The sequence below is a fragment of the Peromyscus californicus genome, unplaced genomic scaffold (assembly GCF_007827085.1).
Source record: "Peromyscus californicus insignis strain IS unplaced genomic scaffold, ASM782708v3 Scaffold_14__1_contigs__length_90479793_seg_2, whole genome shotgun sequence".
NCBI lineage: Eukaryota > Metazoa > Chordata > Mammalia > Rodentia > Cricetidae > Peromyscus > Peromyscus californicus.
The window spans coordinates 26,696,132-26,715,679 of NW_026294436.1; the positions used below are offsets into that span (position 1 = coordinate 26,696,132).

At 39.7% G+C, this 19,548-nt stretch overlaps 1 protein-coding gene across 2 annotated transcripts in view; it reads left to right on the top strand.

The window, feature by feature from the left end:
- The first annotated feature begins 574 nt into the window (after positions 1-574).
- The window catches only part of Kcnt2 (potassium sodium-activated channel subfamily T member 2), a 353,431-nt gene continuing 334,457 nt past the window's right edge, over positions 575-19,548 (top strand). The window contains exon 1 of one of the 2 annotated variants that reach the window (XM_052737110.1): positions 575-1,236. In XM_052737110.1, the coding sequence (XP_052593070.1) occupies positions 1,142-1,236 (95 nt within the window). In that variant the 5' untranslated portion in view covers positions 575-1,141. The remainder of the gene's footprint in view (positions 1,237-19,548) is intronic. The other variant, XM_052737109.1, reaches the window with a different exon arrangement.

A 19,548-nucleotide genomic window follows, 5' to 3' on the forward strand; every position in this document is an offset into this window, starting at 1 on the left:
GTTGAGAACAGCCCAGGGTGCTGGCGACTAGCCAGCTCGGAGTCCTGAGTTCTTGCTCTCCTCTGACCTTGCGAAGCGCCTCTTTTGGAATACATTGGCACCTAGGAGGCCACAGGCTCCCAGCCGCACCAGCAACAGTTACTCAGTAGAGTCTTGCCCTGCCTTGCTTCCGGGGTGCTCTCCTGGTTTTCATTTAAATATTTCCCTTCAGCTGCCTCCTAAGGGTGGCCCTGCAATTTTCCTCAGACCAGGGAAACACCTCCTTTTTTCTTAGAATGTAAGAAGGGAGGCGGGGGGGAAAAAGGACTTTCCTTGGGCTGAGAGCGGGGATTCCCTGTCCAGGAACAATCCATTCCCACTACGCCCCCAGAAGCTGTAGGCGACCACAGCCAGGATGCTGGTGACACTTGGGAGCCTTCCTCAGACCCCTCTCCCTCTTCCCAAGAAGGGTCTGGAGCTCGGGGGACCGTCTAATGAGCTCGCCCCCATTGGTTGTCCCCAAGGCACCCTCATGCCGTCACTGTGTTATGCTAATGAGGGGGAGGCTCATTGGCTAGGCCTCCAGCAAGTGCTTGGAAAGACCTGTGCGGGGAGAGCGGAGCCCACCGCCTTTGCTCCCGCCTTCGCCCGCCGCGGGGCTGCGCCCAGAGCTCCTTTGCTCGCCGGGGATGCCCTGGTGGGAGGCTCTGGTCCCTGCCTTTCAGGAAAGTGCCTGGCCATCACGCGGCGCTCACGCCCACCACCTGCCCTCTTTCTAGGCACCGCGCGATTTTTCTTTTTTTGTCGGTGAAGTAACTTTTGCATTCCCGCCTCCCCCCACCCCCCACCCCCCAACCCCAAACGGTCCCAGGGACCAGAGGCGGCGCCGAGCCTGGGGGCGGTTCCTTGGCAGCGCCGGTTCGAGTCGCAGCCAGACTTTTGCTCCTGGGCTAGGTTTGCATCATCCCCATCACACCCTCGGGGAAGAGGAGCCAGCCCCCTTTCCAGCCTCAGCTTCCGGCCGAGCGACCCCTCCCCCGCCGGGTCCCCCCAGGCCCTTTTCCTACCTTCCTCAGCAGGGCACCCCCTCTGCAGCACTCGCTGCCCCTCGCTGCCCCTCGCTGCCCCATCTCGTTGGATGTTGCCTACTCCTTAAGGAAGGATGGTTGATTTGGAGAGCGAAGTGCCCCCTCTGCCTCCCAGGTACAGATTTCGGGATTTGCTGCTAGGGGACCAAGGCTGGCAGAATGATGACAGGTGAGTGGCCTGGTGCAATGTTCCACAAATACTGCTTGCAAGGGGACAAGACTGGAGGGATGTGGGGAGGATGGAGGGAGAGAAAGGGAGACCAGCTCTGAAGGAGTAAAAGGTACTCTATACCTCTCCATTTTGACTGTAGAGCAAACGCTGTGGACAAGGAACTCTTTTCCTTTCCACTTTCTCATTCTTCCGAAGCATTTGTTGCATCTATTAGATAGTCTCTGTCTATCTGTGCTTCCCCTGGTTGTGTATGCTGCTGCAAGCAGAGGTACAATTCCATCCAAATGGCACGCAGTTTCAGTGTCAAATGTTTCTCGTTGTTTTCCCTTGGTGTAGCTAATCCACCCCATACATGTATCCAAGGGGTTGAAAAAAAAATCACAGTAGAAACTTAAAATCTCCTGCACCCACTTTCTTACTCCTTGTCAGTGTTGTCTCGACTAGATGTTTGCTTGCCACTGGGCATTTTCTGCCATTTAAATATTCAGGTTGGGCAATTGGTTCAGGTGGGCAATTGGTTTAAATATGTAACAGGTAGTTTGTGAAGCAAGAACGCTTGGAATAGAAAATACACCGAACAGGGGTTCTTGTGGCATGATTATCATATTTTCCACCTAAATCCTGCATATCTCAAAAATGATAACATAAGTTTCAAAGCTAAAATATTTATTACTAGCAAAACATTGCCTATGTGTTTTTATCAATGGCATTAAAGCTTTGTGCAATCTAACTTGCAAGATGCTCTCGATAGTTTTTTTTTTTAAAGCACACTTTACATTGAATCGTTTTCTAGAATGGTAATTTCACATGTCACGTGCCACATTTTCTTGCTTTTAGGTAATGTATGTATAACTAAGCTCTCAGCGAAGCTTAAATGATCCCCTGAAGTTCAGTTTGACATTAATGTTCTATTTGAATTAGATGAAAGGTCCATTATTGGTCCAATCTGAAGTCTCTTCTGCATTCACCACTGGGCAATATGCCCTCCGCTTTTTCATCACTTTCTTGGTTCCCAGTACTAACTCATATCCCAATAGTCTGGGGATTCTGTCCTGGACTTCAGTTATGGGCATCTATCTAGGTCTCACATTAGTAACTTAATGACATATGCATGTATGCTTTGTGGAGGTTACTGTTTCCATTGACTCTCCTCTCTTTAGGCAGAACCTTGCATATTGCTTAGAAAGTTAAAGAACAGGTTCTTGGGTTATTTGCCATGTATCTAAAAGAAGGTGTTAATTGGAACTAACTGGAGTTAACTGGATAATTAAATGGATGTTTAAATGAGTTTGCAGTGCTTACTGACATTTAGATAAACTATTTTGTCCTAGTGAAACAACTTACAGAATTCAGTACAGGGGTTCTGGTGATGGGATTTACATTTCTTTAGGGACTTGAGGCTCATTACGTCTAGAACAGAAATCTGTATAGAAAGTAAGAGGTAGATTGAATCCTTAGAGCACATGTTGGCCACAGTGGCATAGTGTTATTTATTTATTTTAACTCTATCCCAAATGCAAATTGCTCATGTGGTTGCCCTCACTTTTATCAAGTTTCTATCTTAGTATTTAATGATACAGAGCTGGGGGTAGCTGCACTTCTTATATGCCAGTGTGCCACTTTAAAATACTTGGTCACAGTCATTTAAAATTTTTATTTGCAAAAGGTTTTGTTCCAGCTTAACTTTAATTTAAAAATCTACTTACATTTATCATTGAAATGAAGTATTTACTATTGATGAACCATTTTAGATGTTCAAAGAGTTTAGAAGATTAAACTGATTTTGGAGACCTTGTAAAAATTAATGTTAAATTGCATTTATTTTCTTACTAAGAAATTTTTATTCATTTTACACACCAACCACAGATCCCCCTCTCCTCCATCCTCCCGCCCCCCAGCTTTACCCCCAACCCAACCTCCATTCCTACCTCCACCAAGGCAAGGCATTTATTTTGTTATTAATCTTTGAAGGCGAGATCATTACAGTCAGAGAGAACAGATTTCAGTGTTTTGCTTATACCCCCATAGTTGAGTGGCCTTGGGTAAGTCATTTGGAGATTCTGAGCTTTAGCAATCTTATGTTCATAGTGTGAGTATGTACTTCAGAAATGTTTACCTCATGGAATATTGACAAGAAGGAGGCTGGGATGGCACAGGACTAATGTGGCACATTGCAGTAGTTCTCATACTTGCCCTGAAAACTAGCCAGTTTTTCCAGCAACCAGGAAACCAGGATTCTGGAAGACTGAACACATGCCATGGATACTATCTCTTATAAGAATAAAGATAATTCAAGATAACTCCATTAAAGTTCTTTGTGACTCTGATTCTTCAAAACTCTTAAGCTAAAAGGAACCTTGAGTTTCTTCCATTTGAACTGTAAATGATAAATTCATGGCTTCTACCCTCGTTTCTTTCTAAATGTTGGTTCTCTTACAATTCCCAGTTGTGCTTCTTTTCTCCCCCTCTTCTTTCTTTCCTGTTTCAGGATCTTAAACTTGTATGTGGTAAGCCATGCCACTTCTGTTTGATAAGAGCACACGTTCCTCTTTGCAGTTAAGTCCGAGCAGAGAGCTTGATCTACTCAGCTTCATATGTTGGTTCAATTCCTAAGGAGTTGAGGAAGAAACACTTCCATGAAGGAGTTTGCAGACTCTCTCCACCAGCCAATGCACTGAGGGCTCTGTTCTTATTTTTTAAACTTCCTTCCACAAATACCTTCTGCGTTGCCTCACCCTGCCCAGTCATTCCAGGAGCACACTGGACATTAAGCGTGGCTGGAGAAGAGGTAGTTAGAGTGACAATGAGCAAACGGGGAGTTGTTTTATATGTATGCTAGTACCTTTCTTCTTGGATAGAATAATTTAGAACATGTTTACTATATTGTGTCCAATAACATTCTAGTTGCCCACAGGGTTATTGTTTTCTTCCTGCATAGTTTATAGCCCAACTGACTGCTGTTTTCAGTGTCACTATCCAAATAAATCTCTTCGTTGACTTCTGGGGAAATCAGAATCTCGATGGCCATCTTCTCTATTTAGAATGACACCCTAGAGATGACAGAAGATGTTTGTTCTAACTATAGGGAGGTGAACCTTTTTGCCCCCCCCCACCCCACGCTTAAAGAATTTTAAACTAAATCTTAGTAGGACATGCTTGTAAAATTAAGTGAGGATGTGATAGATACATGAAGAGGTGATCTTGAAGGGAACATAAAATGCTGATGAGCCTGTTAGGATACAAAAAGTAGCTCAGACATAGGGCCTGAAACTCACTATAGCTTAGGCTGCTCTCAGATCCATAAACGTCCTTCTGCCTCAGTTTCTCTAATGGTGGGTTTGCATGCTTGAGCCATCAAAACTGGCTTGAGAAAGTAATAATATAATATATAATATAAAATATATTTTATATTATATTTCTGTGACATAACTTAGGATAGGTAGGTCACCAAAATTTATATTGTGCTACCTCTCTGTAGGTAAGCTTGAGCCTGTTCTCACCAATACACCTATAGTAAGCAGGGTAAGCAGGTAATATACATAATATGCATGTAGTAGTATTAGATATGTAATATTTAAAGTGTGTGAACACATTATCTCAGTGTCATCTTATATAATCAACTCTCATCTGCATGTGGTAGCCTTTTCTGCATAAAGTATGAGTTAGCCCCAGCAGTGCTGAGAATGGTTGATGGCATTAGTTCTGTGAGATTTTGAACTAAATTTGACAGTTACTGAATATGAACACAACTTTTGCCTTGAGAATGTCTGTTGTGCATATAATACATATTTATTTCTTTGAAATTCTGAGTATAACACAACCATATATTTCAAATGATTTCTATAAATGATTTTTTCCCCATCTCTCCCTTCAGCTGGTATTTGAATGCTTGTTGTACCATGGGTCTCATTATGTTAGGTCCGAGGAAAATATACAGAGAAGTACGAAACGTTACTTCTTGGTATGGAAGTAGTTATTGAATGATAGGTGAATTTTCTCAAAGATAATACTGACAGCATTGTTTATGTTACAACTATGTTCTAGAAAAATTTACATCTTAAAATGTCAAGAAAATCCTGTATCCTTTGTGGACAGTATATTCTGCATTGGTGTGAAGATAAAGCAGATGAAGTTATAGTAGAAATAGACTAAGGTCCTCAATGCATCTTTAGTGTAGTATTTAGAATATTTTGTGATTTCACTTTTATTCCATGATTGAAGCTCATACCTAGAGACTGAATCTTACTGGCTTCACACAGAAGCAATTCTGTAATATGTAGACTCATGGAAGTGGTAAGAGCCTGTGTTTTCTACTTAGTGTTTCTGTAATTGTAAAATAATAAAGATTTAAGGTATTCTCTTGTAGTTAAATTCTGGTAAGTCTCAAGTTTAAAAGACTTCCAGCAAGTTAATACTAGCCTTTATCCTCTTTCATTTCGAATTATTAAATTTTAAAGTTTAGAACACAGTGAACTTAGTGTCTGTAAATTGCCACAATTCCGATTACTGCTAATGGAAAGATCTCAATTGTAGTCATCATGAGTGGGCTGCTTATTTAATTAACCATTCTTGTTTTCAAATGTTGGGGCAGTTATTTCAACTACAGTAATTTCAGGTATATCCTTTCTGATTTATAGGTGACATTTAAAATTAATGCAAACAAAATTCCTGGTGATTATAATCAAAGAAGGATTTGAGAAAAAGAGTACAAGTCAATCCATGAATAGTTTAAGAGATATCTATAAAATAGGAAAAGAATTTGAATTGATCCTGGGGTAGTTGAAATTTTTTAGGCATTATACTACAAAGTATATCTGTATGTAATAGAACTAGATATTAGGAATGGATTTTTACAGTGCCATATGGAACATTTGTGTAAGTCACCATTTTATCTCCAATAAGGAGTAATATTATTTTACACAGTAGTTATTGATTATAAAGTATTTATTTTAAACTTTTTAATTCATATTATTTAATACATGTTAAGAACATTCTAAATTCCATTAAGTGCCTAAAATGATGTTTTTACTATTTTAGTTGTATAGTGCAATTAACTATATATGTAATACCACAAAAATGATTTAACATTTATTATAAAAAATATAATCCAACTAGGCGGTGGTGGTGCACACCTTTAATCCCAGCAATTGGGAGGCAAAGGCAGGTGGATCTCAGTTCAAGGTCAGCCTGTTCTACAGAGCAAGTTCCAGGACAGCCAACACTACACAGAGAAACCCTGTCTTGAAAAACCAGTACATCTATATATTCCAGAACAATCCTTATTTTCTTAGCACCATCAATTATGCATGAAAAAAACTGGTACAAATGAGGCAAAAAGAATTCTAAGCTGAAATAGATATTGGGACAAAATCATGACTGACTGCCACCCTCATTTTGCATATATGTTTGTGTACATGCTTGCACGTGTGGTAAATGTGTGTGTAAGTGGGTGTGCACTTGTGTGCCCATGAGTGTTGAGGCGGAGATTGTCATCCACCAGGAACTTCCCTCATCCACTCTTCACTTTTATGTATTGAGCAGGGCCTCTAGCTGAACCCAGAGCTTGCCTTTTTGGTTAGCCAGTCATCACAAATGAGTGGCAGGTACTTAAACCCACTGATCCATCTTGCTGGCCACAAACTGATTCTATGTTAGCATAATACATGAAATACAGAGCAAAACACATTGATATTATTGATTTTCAAGGGTTAGCAAGAATTCAAACATCACTATTTTTTATAGAGTCATACAGTTTTCTTTCCCTATGAGTGACGCACACTGAAATTTATTTTCATTTATTTATTTTTATTAAGAAATTTTTTTCATTCATTTTACACACCAATCAAAGATCCCCCTCTTCCCTCCTCCCACCCCCCAGCGTCTCCCTCCCAACCCACCCTCCACTCCCACCCACAAGAAAGCAAGGCCTCCCATGGAGAGGCACATTCAGTAGAGGCAAGTCCAGTCCCTTCCCCTGGCCTCAAGGCTGCAGGAGGTATCACATCATAGGTAGTGGGCTCCACAAAGCCCACTCATGCACCAGAGATGAATTCTGATTCTACTGCCAGGGGTCCTCCCAAGCAGATCAAGTTACACAACTGTCTCACCATGCAAAGGGCCTAGTCCAGTCCCATGTAGGCTCCACAGCCATTGATCCAACTTTCATGAGTTCCCACTAGTTTGATTTGGTCGTCTCGTGTTTCCCCATCATGATCCTGATGCACTTGCTCATAGAATCCCTGTTCTCTCTCTTTGACTGGACTCCTGGAGCTCTGTCCAGTGATTGGCTGTGGATCTTGCATCTGCTTCCATCAGTCGTTGGAGAAAAATTCTGTGATAACAGTTAGGGTAACAGTTCAGGCACCCTCTCCACTATTGCTAGTAGCCCAGGCTGGGGTCATACTTGGGGATTCCTGGCAACTTCCCTAGAACCAGGTTTCTCTCTATCCTCATGATGTCTTTCTCTATCACGGTATCTTTCATTGCATTCCCCCTCCCTCCCTGTTCCTGCTCAACCATCTCATTCCCTTATGTTCTCATCCCCTATACCCTACCCTCCATTGCCCACCCCTCATCCCCAGTTTACTCATGGAGATCTCATCTATTTCCCCTTCCCAGGGTGGTCCATGCATCCCTCTTTGGGTCTTCCCTGTTAGTTAACTTCTCTGGAGTTGTGGGTTGTTGCCTGATTACCCTTCGCTTTATATCTAGTATCCACTTATGAGTGGGTACATACCATGTTTGTCCTTCTGAGTTTGGGTTACCTCACTCAGGATATTTTCTAGTTCCATCCATTTGCCTGTAAATTTCATGGTGTCATTGTTTTTCTCTGCTGAGTAGTACTCCATTGTGTATATGAACCACATTTTCTTAACCCATTCTTCAGTTGACGGGCATCTAGGTTGAATTTAAGTGTGAATTTTAAAATGAATTTGTCTTGGGAAGTGAGAACACAGCAATCTCATTTTCTACACATCGTATGAAACATTCAGAAAGCGTTACATCTTCCACTGAACCTGCAGCTTCAACTTAGGCTTGAGGATGGGTGCAAAAGCATGTTTAGATGAGTGATGTTGGAATTGCTTGCGATTAAATTAACTATAGCACTAGAATTATTAAAATACTTTGTCCCTTTTCTAATAGGAACATGTCTCAGCTTCTGTAAAACATAGCTTTGAGGGCCAGCAAGCTGGGTTAGTAGGAAGAATTTGTTAATGTTAAGCCTGATGATTTGAGTTCAGTTTCTAGGACCCACATGGTAGAAGGACAGAACTGATTCCTGCAATTCTCTGACACTCCTGTCTTCCACCTCCACCAAGAATAAATACATACATGTGAAAAAAACCAATTTTGATACAGAGTATGAAAAGCACAGAATAAAATGAAGGCTAGTTGTTAGTAGTAAATGCATTGCATCCACTTGCAGCTGTTTCCATTCATACTGTTTCTAGAAGTTGATGCATTACTTCACCATTTTTATCCGTGTGCTTGTATTTTACCAATGTAATTTATATGCCAGGCTTGTCTAAGTTTCCTGTAGAAAATGAAGTAAAAACATACTTTTAAAGGCGTTTATTTAATTAATTGCTTTATTCATTTACAGTCTGAAATTGTTAGTGTTGACTTTTCTTGGCAACATTTACTATCCTTCATTAAGATATTTAAAGTTTGATGCTTCCTCTGAGTGTTATGATTGATAACTTAAAATTTCTCTGCACAGTATCCAGAAAGACTAGTACTTTTTGACAACTTGTGACTGAACATGGGATATGTCTTGGGACATGGAAAAATAAAAACAGCCCCTTCCCTCCCCTCCCCTCCCCTCCTCTCCCCTCCCTTCCTTGCTTGCTCTTTCCTTGCTTGCTTTTTTGCTTTCTGTAAACTAGGTCTCTGGTCTCTGTAGACCAGGTTTGCCTGGTTCTCACAATGTAGCCCAGGCTAGCCTCTACTTTGTTCCCTTCTTTTTGCCTCTGTTTTCCAAATACCTTGGTGCACTCAGTTTATAAGGGTCTTAACCATCAGTTATCAGTTAAGTTGCAGTTTAAGTAAAGATATGAATACTAATATTGTGAACTAGTGAAATGGTTCCTCCATTGATAACAATAAAATACAGTTATCTTCTCAAATTCTTTTTGAAAGTCACATGGATATCAACATCATCCATATTATCAAAGAAAGAACATATTAGATATCTTGGAATAAAAATGAAATATGAGAAAATTCATCTTTTATGTTCCTTTGTAATCCTGTGTGGCAGAATTTAATGAGTCAGAAAATTGTTATAATTGATACAATTTTTTAGTTGTCATAATAGTTTTAAACACATCATGATAGTTACAGAGGAAAGTCATTAGGTGCTTTGAAAATGTGTGGTTGGGCTTACGTTGTCTTGTATAAGAGACAAGAAAGTGCGTGGGGAGGGTTTCAAACAAATTTACGCTGAGATTAAGGACTAAAGGTATGAGTTAATAAGTGCCTAAGAAACTGAAAGTTAAAGGTAAGGGGCACCTTGTCTAAGGGCCATTGGAAGGAGAGAACAAGGGAGGGGTTTTTTAGCAACTGAATAAAGTCAGGGGGCAAATAGACTAAGGACCCAGGGTTCAGGAGACCGATCTAAGCAGGGAAGTGTGAACTGTGATTTACACAGACTTATTTGAGTCTACAGAAAATGCTTAAAGAGGATGAGGGTGGGCTAGAACATGGACAAAACTGAGTCCTTAACTCAAAGTCAGATGTGAAGTTTCTTTACATGTCTATTGTGCTGTCCAGATAAAGTAGAGATGAGTTAATTGGCTCCAAAATTTTCTCTGGTACAAACATTAGAGGTTGCCATTTTTAAAGTTATTCACAGATAACCAAATTATATACATATATACACACACATACATATTTTATTCTTATAGTAAAATAAATAATAAATAATCTGTCAAGAATTTAATCCATATGAAATATTTGAAATTAATATATAGTAATAAATAATTAACTGATGTTGATTCTACTTTGCATGGAACCAAGAATATTAGTATATATCCCAGTCACAAGTTTTACCTCATTATCCAAAGTGCCTTATTGACTTGTAATGCCAAATATCACTGATATTGATAACTTTTCTAATAGTATTCTATTATGTTTTTACAGCTTTCCTTTTTTCTTTTATTTCTATTCTTCTCATTCATAACACCCCAACTGCAATTTCTTTTCCCTCACCTTCCCCCAGTCTCTGCCCCCATCTCCCCTTTCCCCAAGATCCACCCACCCCCAGTCTCCCTTCAGAAAAGAGCAGAGCTCACAGGGACATCAACAAAACATAGCACACAACAAGTCACAATAAGACCAGACACATACCATCACATCAAGGCTGAAGGAGGCAACCCAGTAGGAGAAGAAGGGTCCTATAAGCCGGCAAAAGAGTCAGAGACACCCTACTCCCACTGTTAGGAGTCCCACAAGAACACAAAGCTATTCATCCATAACATACATGCAGAGCACCTAAGTCAGACCCCTACAGGCTCCCTCATTTCTTTCCAGCTTTTTAAATCAAACATCTCTGCACCAACGAACAAAGATTATGGTTCTTTAGGGGTTGAAGTGTGCATTCCTCTTGCATTGAATCATGTTTCTCTCTAATCTAAAGGTTTGTTCATTGGCAGTCAGCATCATGAGTTCTCCCAGCCTCTGGATATTGGAAGATATGAGCCAGTGGACATTTGATTCCATACCTCTTGTGTAGAAAAGTGGGACATGCATGCTTGAAGCTGACAGATAGAGACTCTGGCTCTGCAGAGGACAAACACAAAACAAAACACTAGGACGATGTTGGGTTCTCTGCAGCTGCTTAGACAGACACAGATACTGGGGCCAGCTAGAACAAACTGTTTCGTTTGTTGTTTTTGAAGAGACTCTTTGATGTAGGACAGTTTCAAGGAAGGAACAAATCCCTTCACATACTTGGAAACAGAAAATTTATTTCAAGTAAATCTATTAGTGCACCCGTGGTACTCAATGTGTCTTTTTGACTGGGAAGTGGAGATGACTTGAGAGTTGAAGGTGAAGAGGTTAGAGCCAGGAATGCCCTAGGTCTCTGAAAGAAATTACAGGAGAATGTTTGGGGTGTGGAGGCAGAGGATGATCAGTAGGAAAGGGAGACCAAACACGTTTCTCCTTAATTTTCAACAGAACTTTGAATTGATCCTATTCATCTTCATCTTTTATGACAAATAGAAGGGAGCAGAAACAGAAACCAATGGTCGAGCTTAGTGCATCTTCAGGGACAATGGCAAGCAGCAGACCAGTCACTCTTGACCCCTTTCCTGTTCAGAGTCAGCGTGACCTCTCTCCCCAACTGCGCCTTTTCAGCTCAGCACTTTTGTGAACGTGGCATTACTTTAAAACCAGCAGTATTTTCCTTGGTGCGTGAGTTCCGTGAACTCCGAGTTGAGCTGCTTTCCACTTTCACAGGATCTAGATATGTTTCAGAAAGGGATTTTGCACTCAAAACCCCCAAAGAAAAAAAGCAGCAGAGCTGGGAATTAAAGGCGTGCTTGTTCTTGGTTTTCTTACATGGGACTTGCACACAGGCATAATGAAAGACTGTTATTACAAGGGCATGCTTAACCCATCTTGTAAATCACTGTTCAAATAGGGATAAAAGCAGATTAACACATTTCAACCTTGTTTAACTCTCTGGGGGAAAACTCCTAGATTGTCCACATATTGTAAACAACCAGTTATTAACAACCAGGGCCAGATGTGTGCTTTAGTAATGGACAGCCTGCTGTCTCAGGCCCGTCAAAATGGAAATAACACTCGCTCCCCGAGGAATCAGAGAGGATGATCAGCAAGCTGTGTAGGTACCTTTAAAAAGTGATGTTAATGAATTCAGCCATTGACATGCTTTGTGGTAATTACATTGGCAAATTGTAGATTGAGTTTTTAGCATTTTATACCTTGGCTATCTCCCCACAAATGAGTTTATGTGCTATTTCACCCATTCTCCTTAAAATGTAAATGATACAAAGAAAATGGACAATAATATTGAATTGAGTGTTTGCCACAAGACTGTGAACATTTACAAAGAGCTTAGCATGGTTAAGCATTGTTCTAATCATGTTATAAGTATTATTAATCTTCATACTAATTGAAAAATATTTTATCCCAATTTTTATTTCATAGATAACTCACAGATGCTACAGAAATACATTATGTTGTTTCAATGTACAGTCAGAAAATCAGAAGCTCATTATTGTGCTTACCAAATATGCTTATAATATAACACAAATATGACTTATGTTCTTCAAGCAACAGAATTAATGAAATGTAAACCAATGTGAAGATTTTTCAAGACATAGACATTATCAAAGCTTTGCCTTCTCATAGCCAATATTAAAATGATCAGCTCAAGAAGAAAGTTAGGAATTTTTGAAGTTGACTCCATTTTCTAGGGGAAAAAATATATTTCCCTTTTGCGTCTAGGGCATTGTGTTTGACAGTCTGGACAACGAATACTGAAACCAGAACAACAACTCAAATATTTGCATGTACTTATTTATTTATTGATTGATTTTTATTTGAAAAGTGTAAAATATATCACAGGAAAAATAAAGATTACAATACCACAATGGATAACATGAAAAAAAAAAAAAGATGGAAATAATATTGACCACCAGGCGGTGGTGGTGCACGCCTTTAACCCAGCACTCAGGAGGCAGAGCCAGGCGGATCTCTGTGAGTTCAAGGCCAGCCTGGTCTACAAAGCAAGATCTAGGACAGGCACAAAAAAAAGAAAGAAAGAAAGAAAGAAAGGAAGGAAGGAAGGAAGAAAGAAAAGAAAAGAAAAATAATATTGACCATAGGGGAATAAAACTTCATTATTTAAGATCATAGAATTAACTTTCTGAAATTCTTCAAGTGTTTGTTTCTGAAATTTTGGCCAGGGTTTCCTCTTTATTGCTTTGTTTAATGTCCAGTGATTATTTTACTTTTGATGGTATTTGCTTATTAGTACAACTTTCCCTGGTTACCTCTTCATGTTCTGAGCCCTGAAGTATTGTACCCTAATAGAAAATAATTCTAACCTAATTTTTTTTTTTTTTTTTTTTTTTTTTTTTGGTTTTCCGAGACAGGGTTTCTCTGTGTAGCTTTGTGCCTTTCCTGGATCTCGCTCTGTAGGCCAGGCTGGCCTCAAACTCACAAAGATCCGCCTGCCTCTGCCTCCCAAATGCTGGGATTAAAGGCGTGCGCCACCACCGCCCGGCCAAGAATTCATTTTTCTAACCAGTGTCTTCGTGATAATGACTAATAGCTTGCAGAGATGTGCTGGGGCTTAATTATGATCATGTGCAATAGCTTGATTAGGAACTTGATACTTAGACTGATCTATTAATATGCTTCACCTGTTCCATAGATTGGCAGTGGTTTCTTGAAATAGATGCAGAAGCATTAAATACATAGAAAACAGCATGATGAATATGGACCAGATTTGGTTGGGTATAGTAGCTCTGGTGCACAGTATGAATCACAGGGGTTTTCAAATAGTTCCTGGAGATGGGTCACAAAGTTAGTCAACAGCCTCAGTGTTATAGGATGAGAAATAGACTACTGCAGGAGAAATGCGATTTTCCCTGGTGTTCCAAGTGAAAGGCAATCACTCCTTTAGAACATTGCTCCTTATTCTCCAATCCTGAAAAAACAGTGTATTTTATAAGATGCTTCCAGCATCCTCACTGCTAAGGACTGATGTGACTAGAAAGGACTGTTCGCTTAATGTTACATATGGATTTCACATTTATTTATATCCTTTATTCATAAATTCCTGATGTAAATTTTATACATTTCATAGTATGTTATGTCTTGGTCAAGGGCTGGCAAGATGGTTCGCTGGTAACAGTGTTCTACACTAAGCTTGATGACCTGAATATGAGCCCCAGAATAAGCATAGTGGAGAGAACCGACCAAAAGTTGTCCTTTGATCTCCATCCATGTACCATGGCACACGTGCACATATACACATGCACACTGGCACACTAAATAAATGCATGCAAGCAAGCAAATAAACGATTAAAAGTCCTGGTCACCATTCGAATCCAGTTATTTATATGACCCCATTTGTCATGATAAATGTATATATACATATGTATGTGTATAGGATATATAATAACTAATTGTTATAGGATATATATTAAATGATTGATATATATTAACTACTTGATATAATTAACATAATTATCATAATCAACATTTTGTTGTTCATTTATGGTATCAATAATATGAAATGAGAATGTATTTCAGTTGATCCATCACCATCGTATATGGATATAATTACTCTAGATCTATCCATTTCAGAATTTTAGAGAAGTATTAGTTGCTTTGGCAGCTTGGTTAGTTATTAGCTTAATCTTTTTTTATAGTCAGTTCTGTTCATTGCTTCTTATATACATTATTGCAGTACTTGCCTAAGTTCCTCTTCATTCCAAGCCTGCCTTCTGCACTCCACCCCTTCTTCTTCCAAAGCCTTCTTCCCTGTATGCATTTCTCAAACAAGATTTGACCATAAACTGTTCATGTTTTAAAGCCTGCTTGTCATTGATCCTTACTATGTTACAACTAAACCATTCCTTCGGCATCCAATGCTGTTCACTCATCAACTTTTCTTACTGTATAATTCTTGAAATGTCTTCACTCCCCTTCTCCACAGAAACCATCCCTTGTCTCACAGGCCAGCATCTGCCTCAGGGTCTTCGTGTTGTATCATGGCTGTATTTTATCTTGCATTTCCTGCTCATGCCAAGATTTGATGTCAAACTGGTTGCAGCATTAGACTTGATAATGAGACATTGGAAATTAATTCTCCATATTTTGGGAGTTCCTGTATTCTGCCAGGCATGTAGGTTTTCAACTTTGCTTGTGCTTGAGGGAGGTGTGACATATGACTTTCTAGGGAAAATGCTGTATCTCCAATCCATTTTGACTTCTACACTAGTTAATAAAGTGGCTTATCCAAAAGCACCAGGGGTTGTAATTTTATAATATTAGCAAATTTCTTGCCTAAATAAAGGAACCTAAGTCACAGCTGTGCATCTGTGTGCACCATATAGACACATTATTACAATGGAAACAAAAGGTCATTTGAATTCACGGTTTTCTTTTTCCCCATCCTGTAGAAATAAAGTAGTTTTAATGCTCATTTTAAATCCAAGTATTGTAGTTTAAGTCATTTGACTTGAAAATGTCGTTGGAACACCCAATTTAATATTCAAGAGGAGGTTTCCTTCAAAAATAGCAAAGCAGAATGTGCTTCAGTCCATAATTCATGCTGTGACAATTCAAATGACTGTTAAAGCGAATTCAGAAATTTACATGGGGAAGCTTAGCAGCAGGCAGCGCTTTTGTCCAACGGACTGTGGAGGTGGAGTCCGTGATAAGCGCTGTCTCACGTGGTGCTATGTTGCGGTAGTAATACACGCTCGGGATGAACAGAAAGGTATGCTTTTTGTGCCTCAAGTCACAAAGAAATCTTTTATTTTTAGTTGAGGAACGGTACTTATAAGAGTTAAAGGGTCTGTTTAGTTTTGTAATATTAGCATGGATAGTAATTTTCTTAGAGAGGTAAAAAATGCAAACATGTCCCAAGTCCTTGGAGAAAATGCACGCTATCCTTAACCATATATTCCTGCCAGCCCTGGTGGTACACGGCTATAATGCCAGCATTCAGAAGACTGAGAGAGGAAGATCACAAGTTCAAGGCAAGCCTTGGGTGCACAGAGGTGCTTAGTCCTACAAAAGAGAAAACGACTCATCATGTGTTTCCCTTCTCATTCTCAGCACCGAGTTGATTGTCTCCTGTTTACTTTTGTGGCATGGTATATACTACTCCTGCTTAAACAACACTGTCTGTTCCAGCATCACAAGTAGGCGTCTTGTGTCTCTTTGCACTTGCCACTTTTCTACTCCACAGAAGACAGCTGGAAGCTCTTCACTCTCAGGAGTAGACAATTAAATGTCTCCCTGAGAAGAGGGTGAATGCGCCTGGTCTTACATTGTTGTGTTGCCTTGCTCACTCTGGCCTTTCTATGGTGTTTTCTGAGTATCTCCGGTGTGGTAAACATGTATAAAGAAGAAAGAAGGAAGTTCCCCTGTGCACACCAAACTGTGCTCAAATGAACTTAATTCTTCCATACTGTGAGGTATGGTTCCTATTGACACAGACTTGAAGGATATGAGCTCACACTTAGGGAGCCAAGATGAACAAAAGAGCTGTCACATAACCTGGGATGTGCTACACAGGCTGGCATGACATAAGTGATGACAAAAAGCTTCTTCGAAAGTGTATTCCAGAAGGAAATTAATTTTTATGTATTAAAATTCATATATTGATTCAACCCAAAGCTGCAGTGGGTGTCCTCCCCAGGGAGTGTCCTAGAACAAAACTCTGTAAGTATACTAAACTATAAACCACAGTATATGTGAAGATGAGTTTTGTATCTTAGAGGAATTGCAGGAGAATTTACAAGCAAAAGAGTTTGAATTTTGTCCTCCATAGAAGAATTGGCAAAAGATTATGGATAAGAGGATTGCATGCTCGAAGCAGTAACTGTATGGAGTATTTCTGAAGTATGTGCAAGGCTTGTAAGAGAAAAAGGGGAGTCACCCAGTGACTCCCATGGACTGAAGGCAGTATGAGAGCGGTCGTGAAAATGTAAAAAGGAAAAACAATCCAATAAGAGACTTGGCTGATGTTGTTTAGACTTGCGGGTGGAGAGGAGAGATTGTAGATGTGAGATGGGGGAACCGCAAAAGGAGAAATCACGTGTCTCAGTGCTTGCTCTGTCCATTCAGTGAAGTCGAGGGGGATGTGCCTGTCTAATTGGTGTACAATGCTAACTCCCAGGTCTGTCAAGTCAGTCATCTTCAGTATTGACCGAATTTAATTCAACTGAACAAGCAGAAGGGAAAATCATAACTTTCCTATTTTAATGTCTTTGAAAGCATGAGATAGTCTTATGTACTTTTTGTCTCAGAAAATTAAATAATCAGGTAATAATCAGGTAACTTGACTATAGAAGAGTAGAAAGTCTGAACAGATTATGGCGTTAACACAGAGGAAGTGACTATATGATACATGCACATAGTATATAGGATATAGAGACATATATGATATATGAGAGCTAAATATTGAATTTAAACCCATTCAAATTGATGTTTTTTGCATTATTCACACTGAGGGTGGGTTATTAAAGAAATCACACTCACTTTACTATATAAAGACAAAATTCAACTAAATGAAGTCTAAATTCTTTTTAGTTAGTTCTTTTGTAAGTTATGCCAAATTCAGTTCAGATAGCATTGATAGTTAACATGATAATGAGCATGCTGTGCTAGAAAACAAACAATTTTCTGTGTTTTCACAGTAACAGTAAATTCACAGGGTGAGTTGGTTTTAGTGGTAGCAATGTCCCAGATAATCTTTCCTACCTTGATAATCAAGTTGATGTAAAGGCATGTTATTTTATTTCGATCTTAATAACTAATATTAACTCTCTTATCACACATCACATATCATACAGTAAATCTTCATAAGTCAAGTTATCTATCTGTTCATCTATCTGTAGCTATAGTTTTCCTGCCTGGCCCACAGTCAGGACAAATCTCTGTCACCCGCCAGTCCCACAGCTGCTCAGACCCAACCAAGTAAACACAGAGACTTATATTGCTTACAAACTGTATGGCCGTGGCAGGCTTCTTGCTAACTGTTCTTATAGCTTAAATTAATCCATTTCCATAAATCTATACCTTGCCACGTGGCTCGTGGCTTACCGGCATCTTCACATGCTCCTTGTCCTGGTGGCAGCTGGCGGTGACTCCTTCTGCCTTCCTGTTCTTTCTTTTCTCCTCTCTGTTAGTCCCGCCTATACTTCCTGCCTAGCCACTGGCCAATCAGTGATTTATTTATTGACCAGTCAGCAACACTCTTGACATACAGACCATCCCACAGCATCTATCTGCATATGTCTTGTTACAAAATGAACTCGAGTGGAAAAGCCTTCAAGGTTTCAGGAATAGGCTGGTAGAAATGCAATAGAGTCTGTGTTGATAAGATCATGAATAAACCAGTTGCAGGAAAGAAGCCATCAGTATAAAGATCAGGCCATGGGATAGTCAAGGGAGAGAGTGAACATGCAGTCAGCTGTTCAAACAAAAATGACAGAACTGTGTTCAGAGCAGGAACAGCATGTTCAGGTGTAAATGAACAAGCAGGTAAATGGACACATGGAAGTCCAGCTGAGTAGGCTTTATTAGCAGCAGGATATGAGATGAGTTGGAGTCCCACTGTGTTGTGGAATATTACTTTAACTATGTAAAGTTATGTACTTTCAAGAAATCCTGTCTTGAAAAACAAATATGTATATCTTTATTTGACCTCCTTTGAATTTGTAGTACACCATATTAATCCTACCTTCAACCATATATAATAAGTGATAACAGAAAGCATGGGCTGGAGAGATTCAACTTTACATGCATTATTCACACTGAGGGTGGGTTATTAAAGAAATCACACTCACTTTACTATATAAAGACAAAATTCAACTAAATGAAGTCTAAATTCTTTTTAGTTAGTTCTTTTGTAAGTTATGCCAAATTCAGTTCAGATAGCATTGATAGTTAACATGATAATGAGCATGCTGTGCTAGAAAACAAACAATTTTCTGTGTTTTCACAGTAACAGTAAATTCACAGGGTGAGTTGGTTTTAGTGGTAGCAATGTTATATTTGTTTATGCTGCATTTGTTCAATTATGTAAAGATGTGTTCCTGTTTTACCTTGCCTGCCTAAGGCACCTGATTGGTCTAATAAAAAGTTGAATGGCCAATAGCTAGGCAGTTCAGGAATAGGCAAGGCTAGTGGGCAGAGAGAATAGGTAGTGGGGGGAATCGAGGCTGGAGAGAAGAGAAGAGAGGAGAGAATGAGAGAGAGGGGGAGAGGCCTGGGACGAGCCAGCCAGACATGGAGTAGAACATATAGAAGGAAAGAAAGGTAAAAAGCCCTGAGGCAAAATGCAGATGAGGAGAAACAGTTTAAAATAAGTTATAAGAGCTAGTGGAACAAGCTTAAGATAAGGCTGAGCATTCATACTAATAAGTCTCTGTGTCTATATTTTGTACAGGGGTTCAGCCTCAGCTCAGGTTCAGGTCCTGAGGTGGGGAAGGGGGTGACAGCACAAGGGAAAATCCTGACCACCAGGTGCACTGCACTCAAGTAGTCCCGAATAGCTCGAGGTGTCTTTATTTATATTTTAACAGAGTTTTTCCTTCC